The sequence below is a fragment of the Pogona vitticeps genome, chromosome 2 (genome assembly GCF_051106095.1).
Source record: "Pogona vitticeps strain Pit_001003342236 chromosome 2, PviZW2.1, whole genome shotgun sequence".
NCBI lineage: Eukaryota > Metazoa > Chordata > Lepidosauria > Squamata > Agamidae > Pogona > Pogona vitticeps.
The window spans coordinates 223,603,205-223,620,953 of NC_135784.1; the positions used below are offsets into that span (position 1 = coordinate 223,603,205).

The 17,749-nt window shown below is 42.0% G+C and overlaps 1 protein-coding gene across 5 annotated transcripts in view; it reads left to right on the plus strand.

The window, feature by feature from the left end:
• Window positions 1-13,544: 13,544 nt before the first annotated feature.
• Window positions 13,545-17,749, plus strand: part of NFIB (nuclear factor I B) — a 446,840-nt gene continuing 442,635 nt past the window's right edge. For 4 of the 5 annotated variants that reach the window (XM_078384958.1, XM_072992103.2, XM_072992104.2 and 1 more), the window contains exon 1: window positions 13,545-14,056. In XM_078384958.1, the coding sequence (XP_078241084.1) occupies window positions 13,961-14,056 (96 nt within the window). In that variant the 5' untranslated portion in view covers window positions 13,545-13,960. The remainder of the gene's footprint in view (window positions 14,057-17,749) is intronic. The other variant, XM_078384952.1, reaches the window with a different exon arrangement.

Below are 17,749 nucleotides of genomic sequence, written 5' to 3' on the forward strand. Positions count from 1 at the left end.
GCAATCCATCGCCTCTGATACCTGGGTGCTCATGATCATAGCCAGGGGCTACACTATTATGTTTGACTGTCCCTCTTCCATGAGGCTATTCAGGGACATCACCTCTCTCTCTCTCTCTCTCTCTCTCTCTCTCTCACTCACTCACTCACTCACTCACTCACTCACTCACACACACACACACACACACACACACACACACACACACTGGAGGCAGAGGTAGCCTTCTTGCTTCAGAAGGATGCCATTGTTCAGGTTCACAAGCCAGAACTTTCACTCAGCTTTCCCCCCAGTACTCCACAATCCTGAAAAAAGATGGGGGACTGCATCCCATCCTGGATCTTCAACCCTTGAATTCCTGTGTCATTCCCTGACACTTCCGTATGGTTTCCCTTGATGACACCATCCAGATGTTGAGGTGTGGAGATTGGTTCTTGGTTATAGACCTCAAGGATGCCTGTTTTCACAACAGCATCCAGCCAGAACATCGCCGTTATCTAAGATTCTCCATCAAGGGTCTGAGTTCAAGGCCCTTCCTTTTGGCTTGTCAACCGCCCCCATGGGTGTTCACAAAGTGTTTAGCCCCGGTGGCAGCATATCTACGGTTGCAAGGGGTCACAGTGTTCCCTTACTGGGACAATTGGTCTTCTCGTGCTCAATCCAAACGTGATATAACCTTCACTTTATCCCTTTTGTCTGCCCTGGGGCTCCAGGTCAACCTGGAAAAGTCTACGCTGCAGCCCACTCAGTGAGTATCTTACATCAGGGCTGTACTAAACTTTGCTTCAGGCTGTACCTTCCTCCTGGAGGACAGAATACTGAAGATTCAGCTGATGGTAGCAACCTTCCAGCTAGGTGCCAGGGTGTTGGCCCACCAAACCCAGTGACTCCTAGGCCTTATGGCTTCTACCACAATGGTGGTCCTACGCGCCAGACTGAAGATGAGGTTGCTATAAGCCTGGTATCTCTCTCTATTCGACCCACTGCTCGACCCCTATCCAAGCTACTTCTGGTCACAGCAGAGCTTGCATCACAATTGACGTGGTGGAGCCACTGGCCGAACTTGTTGGTTGGAGGTTCCTTCAGCCCTCTAGTCCCGAAGGTGTGGGTGACTCCAGATGTCAGCCCAATGGGCTGTGGGTGCACTTGGGGGACCTCACAGTCCAAGGCATCAGGTCAGCTGCCAAAGTCCGCCTCCATATAAACCAGCTAGAATTGTTGGCAGTTGCCAAGGCCTTTCGGGCATTCAAGCAACCCCTTGTTGGCCAGGTAGTCCAGGTGACTTCAGACAACACCACAGTGGTATGCTATGTCAACAAGCAAGGTGGCACTCACTCCCTTCCCCAGCTGTACTTGGTGGTCCAGCTGTGGGAATGGTGCTACGCCCACCACATCTACCCAGTGGCGATGCACATGGCGTCTGAGGAGAATACCCTGGCAGACCGGCTCAGTAGGCTCCAAGGCTGCAGCCACGAGTGGGCACTGGACAATGAGGTCTTCTATTCCATTTGTTGCTGTGGGGGACCCCACAATTGGACGTGTTCACCTCAATGGGCAACAAGAAGTGCGTTCATTATTGCTCAAGAGCGGGCACGGCCTTCACTCCGAGGGGGATGCGTTCATGTCCAGTTGTTCCTCTGGTCTCCTGTACATGTTTACGCCCATGCCACTAATCCAGAAGGCCGTCGTCAAAGTCCACCAGGACATGGCAAACACCATCTTTGTTACCCCATGGTGGCCTCGCCAACCATGGTTTTCTGCTCTCCATCAGGAGGTGGTGGACTATCTTTGACTCCCAGAATTGCCCCATCTTTCATCCCTACATCATGGCAAAACACTGCACCCAGATCTGGACTCCCTCCATCTGATGGCATGGAGGCTACTCCCACTGTAGCTGATGTCCTAAATCATGCATGAAGGTGCACAACGACAATCACATACGCCTACAAATGGAAGGTAATTTGCACAATTGCTTCCGCACACAACTTACCTGCACAACCCACCTCGCTGGATGCAGTCCTGCAGTTTCTTCTCCATCTCTTCCGGCATAGCCTTTCTCACTCCACATTCAAGGTGTATATGGCAGCTATGGTAGCACATCAGCCGCCCTCTTTGGAGGCAGCAACACTCTTCCGCCACCTCACTCTCAAGCAGTTCATGCGTGGCTTAAGAAACTTGCGCCCAGCGTACAAGTCCCCAACTCCACAGTGGTCCCTTCAACTTGTCCCCAACAGCCTTATGGGTCCTCCATTCGAGCCTCTGGCTACTGCATCTGAGAAACTTCTCACCCTGAAAACAGTTTTCCTTCTTGCCATACCTTGACATGTCGAGCAGGAGAGCTGGCTGCCCTTCGCATGGACTCTCCTTTCCTACAGTTTCACCCACATAAGGTGACACTTTATCCAGATCTTTCTTTTGTGCGTAAGGTGGCCACATATTTTCACTTGAACCAACCAATAGTTCTACCCACCTTTTTCCTTGCACCAATGTCACATCTGGAAAGTTCCCTGTACTCCTTAGATGTCAAGCAGGCCCTCTCCTACTATGTCTCTCGCTCTGTGTCTTTCTGCTCTTCAAATATGCTGTTCATCTCCTTCCAAGGCCACTCAAGGGGGACCCTGGTCACATCCCAGACGATCTCTCACTGGATAGTTTCCACTATCCGTCTGGCGTATGAGCTGGCCCACATGCCACTGCTGGGTTCCTTAAGGGCCCGTTCAACCAGGGCCGTGGCATCCTCCATGGCATTCCTCTGAGGTGTTGACCTATTGGACATTTGTAAAACAGTTACGTGGGCCACACCATCTACCTTTGCATCACACTATCACTTGGATGTCTGGGCCAAACCGGAGGTTGCTGTGGGTTGTGCTGTTCTGTCCTCTGTGCTTTCATGACGTCCCTCCACCTGGTAAGTCAACTTGCTAGTCACCCATTAGTGTGCATTCCCAGAGACCATGGAGAACAAAAAGAGGTTACAGTGGACCCGCAACTTATGAAGGTCCCTACTTACGAAAATTTTGAGGTACAAAAAGCTCCTGCTGCAAAATTTTAGTTTGACTTGCGGCCAGAGCTTCAACCTACAAAAGGCAGGGGGAAAGGGCAGGAAATTCAAAGCTGTTCCCCACTGTCCTCTGCTTACCGTCCCTGCTGCCCTCTGCCCCCACAGGGACAGAAGGCAGAGGGCCCCAGGGATGGGAAACAGGGACAGTGAAGGGGGTTGTGAAGCCCAGAAAGCCAAAAGCTGCTCCGCCCCTGCTGCCGGCTTTTGGCTTCTCGAGCTTCACAACTCCCTTTGCTGTCCCTGTTTCCCATCCCTGGGGCCCTCTGCCTTCTGTCCTTGTGGTCATCTGTGAGTTCACACTTCCCCCTCCTCCCCGTTGTCCATGTCACATGTGCCTTCCCCCCCCCTTTCCTTCCTTCCTTTGCATGCTGGGCAGCGGCAGACTGTTCCATGGAACTGACAGGTGCTTTGCAGATGAGGGGGCACTCCAGCAGAGATTAATCCAATTCATGGTGTCAGTAACCAGACATATAGTATTGAGAGTAGTAAAGTAAATAATTGTATTGTATCAATATTGTAGCAGTTGTAATACATACAGAATAGTCATTTCTTCAGTCTTTGGTCATACATGTAACATCTATTAATGTCAGTCTATTTACCATATCATAAATCAGTGTTCATAGTAAATTCTGCTTTGTAAATCAATCCGGTAGAGTTTCTCCTCCTTCTCTCCATTTGACCCACAAGCCAAGTGTACTAAGGCTGTCAGCTTTATTGCCCCTTGTGGCCAATTGGAGATTATCTTCTGTGGCATTCTTCTCTTGCATTTTTTTCCACAGCTGTATGAAGTTTAACTGTTAGCTTGTTCCTAGCACAGCTGCAGTACTTTATCAACTCTTTGTACAGAAGTTTCTTACTGACTTTCTTACAAACTTGATTAACAATTCTTACAGATATTTCTAAGACTTGACAACTGAGGCACTGGGTGCTGGGGCTGGGTTATAGGTAGTGTGTGGGAGGTCCTGGCACCATGTGCTTGAGTTCTAGAATGTTCTGAGGCCACTCTGCACAGGCGCAGATTAACTCATTAGTGTGAATTCACAGATGACCACTCAAAGAACCAGAGTTACAGGTAAGTAACCTCTTTTTCCATTTGGAGAATCAAATTATTCCTAAACAAGGCAGAAATTACCCATATGCTAAGAACTGGAATTGTATAAGCAGAACTGTAGTGTTGCTGAGCTGTCAATTTGTCTTTCAGATTAAAAGTGAACATGACTATGTTTCATATTGAATGAGCAGTCAAAATAAAATTCCACAAGCCATTTTTGACAGGAGGGCACAGTCCAAACTAAATGTTACAACTTATAAATGGGTTCAAACCATTCCTACCCTCTCCCTGTTCTATCATTTTTTTTGGGGGGGGGGGCTCACAGTGAGTTCTGTAGCTATTTTTCAAGTGCCAACCACTACTTTATCCTGGTACAAGCTTTTACAAATTTGAACTTGATTTATGCAGTACAATAAAACAGAGTATAAAAACAAAACAATACAACAACAGGACAGTATTATAAATTAATAAATACAATATAGACAAAAGAAAATAATATCAGTAAAACATTAAAATAAAATAAGGAAAAGATGATGGGGTTGAATATTAGCTGTTGTATCAAGGTATAGTAGAGTCTGGTAAAGGTAAAGTTAAAGGTTCCCCTTGTCATTTAGTCCAGTCATGTCTGACTCTACGAGGCGGTGCTCATCCCTGTTCCCAAGCCGTAGAGCCAGTGTTTGTTCATAGTTTCTGTGGCTGTTACATTCCCACCATGGTGGTACCTATTTATCTACTCACATTTTTACGTGCTTTCGAACTGCTAGGTTAGCAGGAGCTGGGACAAGTGATGGGAGCTCACTCTGTCGCGTGGATTCGATCTTATAAACGCTGGGCTTCTGACCTTGCAGCACGTCCCTGTAGTCTGGGAAGGCCTGTCTAAATAAAAATGTTTTAAATAATTGCTTAAAAGTTCTTAGTGAAAGTGCCAGGCAAATTTTGGGTGGGAAAGCATTCCAAAGTTTTGGGGCTACTGCTGAGAAGGCCCGAGCCTCTCTCGGGGTCAAAACTCTCAACCGCCCAGTATTTGTATGTTAACACCATTACCGATCTGCCTTAGGTGGAAGTAGGTGGTGCGGATCACAGACCCTATCTGAGGTTCCATTGATAGTGCTGGGTCCAAAAGTACACCCAAGCTGCACACCTCATCCTTTGTGGAAAGAGTTACTCCCCCCAAAGGAAAGGGAAACAGCCAGACCACTGACACTAGGGGTCCCCACCAGCAGGATTTCTGTCTTCTCCAGGGTCAGCTTCAGTCTATTATCCTTCATCCACCCCAGTATGGCATCCAGGCAGCACTCAAGGGATGGGACAGCATCCACTGCAGAAGGTTAGAAGGAGAGATAGAGTGGGGTGTTATCTGCATATTGATATCACAAAGCTACAAAGCTCCTGAGAACCTTCTCCAGTGGCCTTATATAGATATTAAATAGCACTGGGGAGATTATCAAACACTGCCGGACTCCATGAGAGTCCACAGAGTGGACATCTCCCCAAGCTGCAATCTCTGAAAATGGTTCTCCAGGAAGAACTGGAGCCAGGTCATGGCCTGATCTCCAATCCCCATCCCGGAAAGCTGACAGGGTTTGGATAAACCTGAAATTGTTAAATGCAATTTAGTACCAAGATGTAAGTATTTACAAGGACCAGCACTGCAAAGGAAACCCAAGCATGAGTAAAAACAGCTGTGTTAGAATGTACCAGAAGGGTGGCTATGATTGGTTAACTCTGGTATATAGCTAGAGAACTAGAACACAACAGTGTGGGTTGCTGTTGGGTTGTTGCTGTGTCGTCATGAAGTGCTGTAGCTGTGGAGCCAAGCCTGAGAGTTCAGAGGAAGCTGTACCTACGTGCTTGGAGAGTGGAACTCTGGCTGAACGGACTGACTATATGGTATATGACTATTTACTGGACTGTGACACTGATTTAAGGCTCTGTGACTGTGAAACTGCCGTGTATAGAACAAGGACTGTTGCTGTAAATATCTGTAAATATTCTGCATATAAACCAAGTATTTGTGCTACAAGAGTGTTTGCTGACTGTGTCTGCACTTCACTGGGAACTCTGCCGGTTATCACCACCTGGGAAAAATCCTGGTAAAATTCTGCTAACTCTGTCAGTAGCCTCCTCAGGAAGATACTGTGGTTGGCTGTATCAGAGGCTGCTGATAGGCTGAGGAGGAGCACAAGGACATTTTGCCCTTATTGGTCTCCCTCAAAAGAGTGTTTAGGTGCAATCATGTCAGCTGCCCTGGTGGCGGCAGTATGCCATCCATCCACTAGAGCTTCGACAGGAGTGCCAACTAGCACAGCATCTTGGAAACCAACTGGATCCAATAGCCTGTGGAGGCAGACCATTTTAAGGGGTCCCTGCTCCTGGAAGGAGGAGTGCCACAGAAAAGTTTGTTTATCAGGTGGTGGTCCAACTATGACGTGGGGACTGATGTCACGTTGGTCACCCTCAGATCACTCTCTGCCTGTCCAGTTGAGAATACCAGGTCTAGTGTGTGACCAGCCATGTGGGTAGGACCGTTAACATGTTGGGACATGTCCAAGGAAGCCATGGTCTCCAAGAACTCGAGAGCTGGAATTGTGGCCCCAGCCTTGGTGTGGACATTAAAGTCCTCCAGGACAAGAAGCCTGGGGGACCTCAACTCCGCCATTGAGACAAAGCCTGTCAGCTCCAGAAAGGAGAGTGCTGAGTTGTGGGGAGCATGGTATGCCAGCATCATCCCAAATCCATCCCTGGCTCCCACTGACACATGGAGGGCCTCCAGCGTGGGCAAATTAGTGATAGGGCTATACTGCCCTCTGCAGCCACCCAGGTCTCAGTAATACATGCCAGATCTGCTGCTTCATCCAGGATCAAGTCTCGAATAATTTGGGCTTTATTCAAGACAGACCTGGCATTTATCAACACCAAGGATAGAGTGGACGGCTGGCTGAGCGAGTTACCTCGGTTCTGACCGTTGGCGACAGAGCTAGAATGAGGGGTAGCCTGCAAACACCCCATCTTTCTCCTTAATAGAACCCAAAATAATAGAGCTTCCTGCTGAACAAGATGGAAGATTGGGACTACAGGCATAAGTGCGTTTGAAAGAACAAGCACACAGAGTAGCCACAGGGTAGGGAGAGTGAGGGCATATCTAGATGGGTGAACTTCAAGCAATCTGGTTCACACTTGAAAGGTTCTTATCTTTAGTGCCATTTATTTTTATCTCTAACTTGAGCAATCCCTCCTTTCACACAGATCAGCATTTCTTCCATGAGAAAGGTCCAGATAGAATTTTAAATTGCTTCAATTTGTCCCCCATTCAGTTAATGGCACCCCCCTCCCCTTTCCATGCCTCCCCAAGATCTGAGGGAGATCTGAAGGGTTAGTCCTTAAAACTAACCCTGCAAGACAAACCTAGTTATTTACCACCACATTCCAAATGAGTGGAGAGATGAACCCTAAGCTGATAGTTTGACAGTTTTCCTTTTGTTTCTGTCCAGTGAAACCATCTTTCCTCTAATATCCACATCCATTCAGTGAGATTAACACTGGGATAAAGTGGGCTAAGTGGGGTGAGGGGACCTAAGAAAAATCTTCATTTGCTAAAATACAGGTCTGGGTTAGGGTTGAAAGTACCCATGCCTTATCATAACAATCTAGGATTCTTTCCTAGTTGTATATAGAGATTGCTGGTATTATCTGGTATTAATTAGGTTTAACTCTGCTTTGCTCCAAAATCAGATGAGATAAGATGTTTTCAGTGTGGTTTTGATTGTCTAACACCAAACTGATGACATGGGCTGTGACATCACTCCTCCCATCCCTTTCTGCCCCAGTTCCAACTACAGTATGTCTTATTGGCTCAATACATGTATAACCCACCTTTTCTCCACTGAACTCAAAATGCCATGTATAGCTCTCTCCTTTCTACCTTTTCTTTGCAACAACCCTATGTGGTAGCTCAGGTTGAGAGAGAATGACTTGAGTAAAATTCATGCAGATTTGTGGCTCAGTGGATGATAGTTTTGGAAACAGGATGCTGGACAAAACTAGATGCATTTTTGATCTGTCATGGCTCTTATAGTTCCTCCGTGCAGCCTCCATGTTTGGGGGGCAGTGTACTTCAGCACATTGCTAGGTTGCCAAAGAACTGGGGGCAGGACAAGGAATCAGTTATCTGTATTGTTCCATCATGGGCTAACTGGGCTCATTCTTTCCCTACAAACTAAAAGAGCAACATTAGAATGAGATTGAGACTGCAGTTTCCTAATGTACATTTTCAAAACTGAGTATTTTGGAGTATGAATCGTGTCTCTATATAAGTTTCAACAATTATGTGTCCAGTGTCTGTGCTTGTTAATTGCTAAGACCATTTTGCATGGTTATTCATTGAATGCGAGCCATTTTATCAGATGCATGTGATGAAGTGGGGTGCATTCCAGGAAATCTTAGATTAAATAAAACAGTCATCTTCAAGATGCTACAGGACCCTCACTTTTTTGCAATGTGTGCCCTTGTTTAGCAACAAAAGGCAGTTGGGTCTTGAAATGGATTGTGCTGTAGGAAACCTTGGTAGATCTTTTTGTCTTGACAGTTCCAAGGGACTCTTTGTTGCTTTTGCTACAACAGAGGAATGCAGCTAGAAGCTGCAAACCTGTGTTTTCAAAGGGAGTCTAATCCCAGTATCTAGTTATGCAACTCCTCATTTTACTCCAAGTGTAACTTGTTGTTGACTGTGGCAGCAAAAGTGTTGGCAGTAACCAAGAGTGTGGGCATATCCAGACAGGGGAATTTGGAGAGGTCTGGTTCACACATAAAAGGTTCTTCTCTTCAGTGTGATCTATTTTGTACTTAACACAATCCTTCTGTTCATATTGGAGATGTTAATTGAGAAGCTGCCACACAAATCTTTGGATTGCCAGTTTACCTGTAAGGAGATGGAGGACAGTGGCAGTGGGGCAAGCTCCCAGCTACAGTCCTGGCACAAAGGGAAAACATTGGGTGAAGGTTGAGAACACAGAAGAGAGGTGATGCCCCTTTTCTCGCCTTTCTCCTCAGCTTGGGCTGTACTGTCTTGTGGGGGCAAAGTGCATGTAGCTGGCACAGCCTCCTTTCCTGCCTTTTCCCCCAGCTGTCATTCAGGCAGCCACAGTGGCTTTCCTTTTTCTTTCTCTCTCTCTCTCTCTCTTTTTTGTTAAACAATATAAATGCCATATAGAAAGAGCAATGCATTAACCTAGCATGGTATGAGAATTGAGCTGTCAGTTAGGAAATATTAAAATATATTAAAATTAAAATATTAAAATAAGATGAAAATAGAGTAGGGGGATTCTCCATCCTCTCTTTTAACATCACAGCTGACCTATTATATTACAGGGCTTTAACCTCTGATAACATGGCCACAGCTCCATGTGGGTATGAACCAGCCATCTGCACAGGCCACACAATGTGCCAAATTATGCCAAAAAAGCTAGAAGTCCCTAACCCTGTACCAGAAAGGATCAAGACGACTCTTAAAGGGGCAGGATGGGTTGATCTAGGTAGAAACACCTGTAGATGATGCAATTTAGTTTTAATAAAACCATACCTACAGTGATCCAAATATCTGTATATCCCCCTGGATAGTGAGTAAATCCCATCTAGGCTAAGCAGGTGTGGCTTCAGTTGTGCATACCTTACTTACATCTGGACTATGCCATTATAATGTGGTCTGTATGGAGCTGCCTTTGGAAATAATTCAGAAATGTCAGCTGGTACAGAGGACAACCACACACGTCCCTGTGGGGGAGTCCAGCTTCCTTGACTGTCCCTGTTTTTGCAGTTCAAAATTATGGTCTTAACCTTTAAAGCCTCAAGTGAGTTTGGTTCATATTTTATTTTAGGGACTTGTATGAACCTATCAGTGATTAAAGTTCATATTTTTAAGCCCCATTTACTGGCTTTCCCTAAGATAGATAAGGTTAGTGGAAAGAGAGAAGGCTTTCTCACTGACAGTTTCTGCTCTGTGAAATTTCTGCCCAATATATATATGTGTCAGCTGGTACACACGTCCCTGTATATATATATATATATTGTCACAGAAGGCTGCAGCGAGGATGAGCCAGATATATATGTACACACACACACACACACACACACACACACACACACACACACACACACACACACACACACACACACACACACACACACACACACAGTGGTGCCTCGCATAACGGGTGCCTCGTAGAGCGATGAATTCGCTCTACGAGGCTGGTTTTGCGATCGCATTTGCGATCGCATACCGATGCCTCAATAGGGAAAAAATCGCAGAGCAAAGGTCAGTAAGCGGTTCGCTTACCGACCTTCGCTTTGCGACCCGCCAATCAGCTGTTCGGTGGCTACAAAATGCCCACCGGAAGCCGCAAAATGGCCGCGCGCAGCGTTTTCACGCCCTCGTTAAGCGAGGGGAGGGCGCGAAAATGGCTGCCGGCCATAGAGGAACATCGCTGAACGGTGAGTACAGCAGCCGATTGGAACGCATTAAACACTGTTTAATGCGTTCCAATGGGCTTTTCTGCCCCGCTCAGCGATGTTTTCACACAGTGCGAGGCACCAGTGTGTGTGTGTGTGTGTGTGTGTGTGTGTGTGTGTACACATATACACACATGTCTCATCCTGGCTGCAGCCTTCTGTGACAAAATATTGTTGCTGCAGCAGTTTTGACCTGTATTGGCCAGCATCCTATTGCTGATCACACGTACTTAAGAAAATAATGTAAGCCACTGCTGGTTGTATCCCACACCCAATAATAAGTGGCAATTTGCTCCAAAGGCTTAGATTTCCATTGTACAAGTATAAATTATATATATAAAAAATCTGACTAGCATATCTCTACTTAGAGATTAACTGGCTAATTTTAAGATAAATTTAAGGTGGTTTTGTAATTCATTGACATTTCATTTTACTGTTTGATATTGAAAGCTGCCTTAGGTAGGATACATTCTTAAAATATTAATGTAAGGAATATATTAAATAAATAAGTAAGTAAAGATGTGCCATTTTAAGCACCATGATATTTTTGTGATTTTAAAAAAAGATAATTATTTCTGGCAAGTAAATTGCCCCTTTTATGCTGAATTGTCGCTACACAGTAGAGTGTAGTGGATGGAGTGATGAACTCGCAGGACTCAGGAGGCTTGGGTTTCAGTCCCCACTCAGCCTTTTCACTGGGGATGTGGAAATACTAAAACCACTCCTTACTTTGAAGGCCTTACTAGGGTTGCATAAGTCAACTTCATGGTATTGTTATCACACAATAATGGCTTGATTATCATACAGTACTAGTGGCATCTCAGAACGTAACTTGACAGGGACTGTACTATGAAGAAACAAATGCCCCTGTGTGTCCAGTGGTTGATCTGCCATCCATAGCATAAATGTGATCACACATTTATTAACTGTCCTAGAGCTGTGAGATGATTTGGGTGGCAGTTAATGCTGGATGGAGAATATGCTGCTTTTTCTCTTAGTGTAGAAAGAAGGAACCATCAATGGAAATTTCCCAAGGAAATATTTGTACCTCATTGTTCCATTCTTTGTAGAACTGTTGTTACCTAGATCCTTGCCTTAAAAGAGACTTCAGAAAAATGTATCTTAAATCTAAGAACTCCTCCTCTGTTTCTCTGTGTGGGAATTAGCAGTAATATCAAAGAGTTTAGCCTGCAATTCTATATCTAGTTATCTATGTGTAAGTCAACAGGATTCTGGCCAATGAAAATAGTGCTCAAGGCAGGACAATCCTGAGCATCTTTGTTTTGACATATGTTCTACTGTATTCACTGTATTCACTGGGAAAGCATGTTCAAGATTGCTGCCTAAAGTTCTGTTAAATCTGTGATGATTCACAGTAATCTAGAAAGCCATTCTTACAGCAATATTATTATGAAAATATTAATAGCTCACAGGTTGTCTTGGGATTGAATTTAAATGTTGAAATGACTAAAAGGTTTATACGTAACATAAAGAAAATGTGTGTTTTTTCTGAATGATGTTTAAAAAAATCTAGGAATGATTAACAAAAAATACACTAATTTCAGTGTCTATTTATTGAGAAAGTGTAAACAAAGATACAGGAGCAAGATCTCTGAAGGCAGTTTTGGGGAGATAATACATGTATGTGTAAAATGTATGTAAGTATATATTTTGAACAGCTTTTGTGTATGGTTTAATAATTGGATGGAGAGTAGAAATACATGGATATACAGTGTCCCTGTATTTTATTTCTAATTCAGTTGTAGCAATAACAACAAAAATGGAACTATTAGCTTCCCCTTTCAAAGTATGTTTGCTTGTTACAATGTTTTTCTTTTCTATAAGTATTTTATTTTAAGCAAAGGTTCTAATCTAGACATATTGCTTTTAAAATAACTTTAGAATTGCACTGAATTGTTGTACTGTATTGTGCCTGCCATTCATTATTTAAGTGTCAGAATCACTGTCTGAAATATTTATTCAGAAACATTATTGGATCTTTCTGATAGGAGAAGAGTGGGAATCAAATCAAATCAATCAATCAATAATAAACATATTATTTTAATGAACATTACATCATGAACACTGAGGCTTAGAACCCTTTATAAATCTCTTCAACATGATACTAGCCTTGGTTGTGTTTTGTTCAACAGCTAGTGTGTACATATGGGGTGGGGCAGGGGTGACCTCTATTGTCGGTCTGTTTTGGAAGTTTTCCTGTGAGGTGAATCAAAGCTGATAAATCTCTACAGTAGTGCCTCACCAATTTTTTTTCAGTTTTAGTGAGTGTCAAACATTTGCCTTCAAATAGTTCTCAAAGGCTGAAATCCAGTAGTAATTAGAGTAGACTCATTGAATCAGTAGGGCTTGCACAAGTGTTAATTCACCAAATCTCACTCATTTAATGGACCTGCACAAATTTCAATTTACTACTGGATTTCAGCCATAATGAGCTATTTTTCTTTTCAAGGCATTTTTATTTTTAATTTCACAGTCAATTTGAGTAAGCATGTGTTCATAACTGCACGCTTTCTCTTTTGACTTCACTTCAATCAAAATAGTACTCCTGATTTTCTTCTCTGATTAAATCCTGAAAATTGCTAGTGTGGCAGGTTTATGTGCAGGAAAAATATTTTTGTCAATTATGTCTTTCCTCAGATAGCATCTATTTAGAATAAAGGTGGGTGGGTTTTCATGTTAGCTCCTTTCAGCCTGCCTTTGTCCTGCCCCTTTCCTAACTTAATATTTTCCCAACCTCTGATTTTCATATGGTTTAGTTTCATTATAGTCTGTTGGTTTACAGTTCAGTGACACTTGCAAAGAGTTAAACTGTTTCCATATGTCCATGCTTGTAGCCTTAGCCTATGTGCATTTGTGTTGTGTGCCTCTCTGTGTGTATCCAGTGACATTAGAACTATGCACTGATTGTGTAAATGAAATTTCTTAGTTGGGGGAGATACTGATTCTGAGCAGTCATACTCAACCCATTTCTTCTACTCTTCAAAACTAATAATGGAACACGTCAAACAATATACAACAGAGAAGAATGCAAATAAACCTTAGCCTACATAGTCCAGCAAAGCATTTAGCCGCCCACTTGAAAAATATTTAATTCTTGTACACAAAGAATGCTAGCTAGTTTCACCAGTCTTTTCAGGCACACATGCGGTCTTTTCAGGCACACAAACACAAAACCTGATCCTTTATATCTGTGAGGTTGGAGTTCTTGCTAATAAAGGAGCTTTTCCCATGATGCAGTGTGATAAGGATTGGCCTACATGTAGCCCAGCAAGCCACTGCTGATGTTTCCTTGATTAGGTGTCTTATCTTCCATTGAGCTGCATCTGATGAAGGTTGCTGACAGCGTAATGGCAGGGAAACCGTCGGACAGCTCCATAAAATGGCAGCTATGTTATGACATGTCAGCCAGGACTTGGTGGATGGTAAGTTGGCGCAATAACATCTTTTTTCCTTCCTGAAGTTTTTTTCTTGTCAAACTCCTCCTTCATTGGTGCAGTGCACATGTTATAAAGTTCACAATTGAGCACAAACTTTCAAGTGCAAGTTCAGTTACTCTGCAGAACTTAGAAGCATCATAGCTTATTAACAGAGTTTCTGTTTCTATTGTGCCAGGGCCACAGGCAGCCGTTTTAGAAAGACAGTGAGGGCAGTATGAAGGGGTTAGCCTCTTTTCCTTTTATTTGAGCAAGCAAGGAAACAGACCACAAAAACCCACATTACCCCACAAATGTCAATTTTACTTTGTGCTTAGGCAAGCTGGGTGTGAGAATGGAAACCTAGCAGCAGTCACAGAAAACAGAAAGCAGCAATGTCATCGTGTTCTTTGCTAATTGTTCTTGAGTTGGTCCTAAAACAGAGCAATCTGCCTGTTTTTTCTGTTCCTTCTGAATAATTATTTAGAAAGTGCATTGTATCACGTTGCAAGCAACCTCCTAATCAGTATGCAATTGTCCCCCACGATTCCCTTAATTTGGAATCCTCCTTCCGTTCAATGAATACAGTAACTAGAGCAACTACTGATTAATATGCTGCTTGGCATAATTAAATTTACTTAATGAAGCTATGCATATTAAGTCCATTCTTTGTCTGGGCAAGGAAGAGAGAGTTTCTTTGGGGAAGAGGAGATTCATATTTATACAGCTGCAACTGAAGAAGAAAACAAAACAAAAAGGCAGGGTTGAACCCAGGGAAAGAGAACTTTTGTAATATTACAGAGAGAAGGAGTTTGAAAGTTTCTGTGAACAAAATCCTGGGACCAGGAATGAGTGGTTTGGGAAAGAAAAGCTTGTCTCATCACAAGTGTTTTCATGAAATTTTATTTATATGCTCATTTTGTTATCTGGACAATAGCCCCTTGTACGAAATAGCCATGCTATGAATTAAGACCTTCTGCTGGCAAACTTTCCATTTGAATATTAATTTCATTCCAGGGTTGCTTTGTCTGTTCATCTATTTTTTATCCCCTTCATTCCTTCCTTGATTGCCTTTGCTTGTTTGTCTAGATAATTATTATGCTTACTGGATGGGCTGTTTTTTCACAATTAATACAGTGCAGAGACAATAGACACTATTCATGGCCGGCGGGTATGAGGAGCACCAGTGGACAGCATGTCCCAGCTCCTGGACAGAAGGCAGCTCTGTGATTCTTAGTGCTTTCCTTCCTACATCCTACTACTTTGCAAGGATTTATTCTAGTTTATTTATTTTTGCCCCCTCAAATGGTGGATGTTGCTATGTGCCTTCTGAGAAGGTCACAGACTAAGGGAGTATTTTCATTGAAAGAATGTTTCTTGCATTTTTTTTCCTTTGTCAATTTTACAGAGAGGAAAGGAAACTATTTCTACTTGTTGAGCTGTTGGGTGCTGCATAGTCAAATTAATGTGGTTATACAAAGAAAAGTAGCCAGTGATTAAAAAGTGGTTTTGTTGAATCTGTGTTTTTAATTTGGCGTTAGGACTTGGTGAGAACAGATTGCTGTTTAATGCTTTAATCAGAATTTGGTGCTCGCTGTGTCTGCGTGCATGTGTGCTCGTTATTTAAATAAGCTATTAAACTAGTGCAACAATGTGCAGAGGATGGTATTATAAAATGTATGTTGCGACAGATTTAATTAAATTACTGCATGTTCACAGATCTTTTTGAAAAGTTAATGTGCCTCTGTTTTAAGAAAGGTTTCTTTAAGGACAGCTTTCCAATAAGCTGGCATTGTTGAAAGAAAATCAATACTTTCACTCATGAGTATTTTATTAGGAAGTATAATCTTTATGAGAAAGGTAATTAATATAATGTATAACTGACAATGTGTTATGCAAGTTTATTTTATAAAATTATTACTGATTGCTAAGCCTGCATCTCTTATGGGTATGTACATTGAAGTAATACAATTTATCTCAGTTATTTCAGACATTGCTGTGTTAAGTGAAGAATCAGATAATACTTTTGTGGATACAGACATCTTTTTCATTCAGTAGCAATTTGCAGTATACAAAATTTTAGGTATGAAATATATATCCAGTGAGTTTGCAGAAATGAAAATCAGCAGCATGTATTTCTAGAGGAAACATACAATGTAGTGTTCTTGTTTATGTTTTGTGACTCAGATTATTATTTTGTAAGTACTGAAAAAGTGTGTGTAAGCTAAAATCTTAAGCATACTTTCTTGGAAGTAAGTTCCACTGAAATAAATTAGATTTACTTATGAGCACACTTAAAAGTTGTGTTTGTAAGCACATTTGTAATTTGTAATAATGTGTTTAGAATGTGATGTCAGAGATGAATTTCCTAGTCAGTTGTTCTAGTTTAATCACATTGACTACAGTGCAACTAAAATATAAACAACCTTAAAAGTGTTGCTTACATCTGCCAGTATGTATTTATGCTGATTATAAAGACAATGATCAACATTCATGTGTTTTCATATCACTGGGAACTTACCATGTTTAAAGTCATCATTTGTCTTTTCTTTCAACTAATTTCAGTTACTTTAAAGATTATAGTTATAAGACAATGGGCTATTTTAAAAAGATTAGAGATTATTGTTATTAAATAAAATCACATTTCTGTCTTGTCTCCCCTTGTCAACATTATTTCTGTGTTGCAAAGTATTTGCTCCTCCTTATTAGCATTTATTCAAATAGTTTATTCAGCTTTGTTGACTGACAATAGGAGAGTTCAAAATAGTGGTAGGTATATTTCTTATTCTAAATGTTCTTAGATTTTTTATACGAAATATAAAATTTTTGAAACAGTATTAAGGGAAGAAGTGAGAGAAGTATACAATTTAAATTCAAGGAAATGTCTTCTTGATTAACTGGATATTGGTGAAATCACCTGTTCAAACCTGCATGTGGTGTAGTTGTCAGATAGAGGTTACTAAATCTGCTGCACAAATCTGATATTTATGATTTGCTCTAATTAACATCTTAAGGATTGGGCTTTAATTAGAGAAATTACTTTGCACGATGTGTTGCACACTGTAAAATGCAATTCATATTAACATAAAATAGATTGTAATTAAGACCAGGTATTTGAAATCTTTGGCTTACAGTAAAGTTTGTGCATTTATTTGTGATTTTCCGTGCTATATTTTACCCTATAAATAAGTAGTCTGAAATCTTCCCATTCCTATTCTTTTATCTTGTAGAAATAAAAACATAAAATATGTTGTATTCTGGAGTGTTCTTTTTAAAACAGTCAGCTGAAATTCTACTTTAAATGCAAAGAAGCCAGTGAGAGGGTATAAATATTTTGCAGATTCTTTGGGATTTTTGCTTTCAGAGAAATGGCAATAACATTTCAGAAGAGTTCCAGTGTGTCACTCCTGTGCAGGAACATACATGCGCAGAGATGACATTTTGTTTATTTTCATATCACAACTCCTCTGCCACACAGCGTGCCAATTAATCTTTTATTCTCACTAAGGATTTAATACATCATTGCAATTTTTGCTGTCAGTAATTCCTTACTACATGATTGATTTGGAAGTAAATCGCCTTGTGACTGTTTTGTATGCTGTATTTATTGATGGTTTTAAAATGAATGAATTTAGGAGACTAGATGTGTAAACTACTCTTATATCTATAGGCTGCTGTCTGTATCTCCCAAATATGCATATT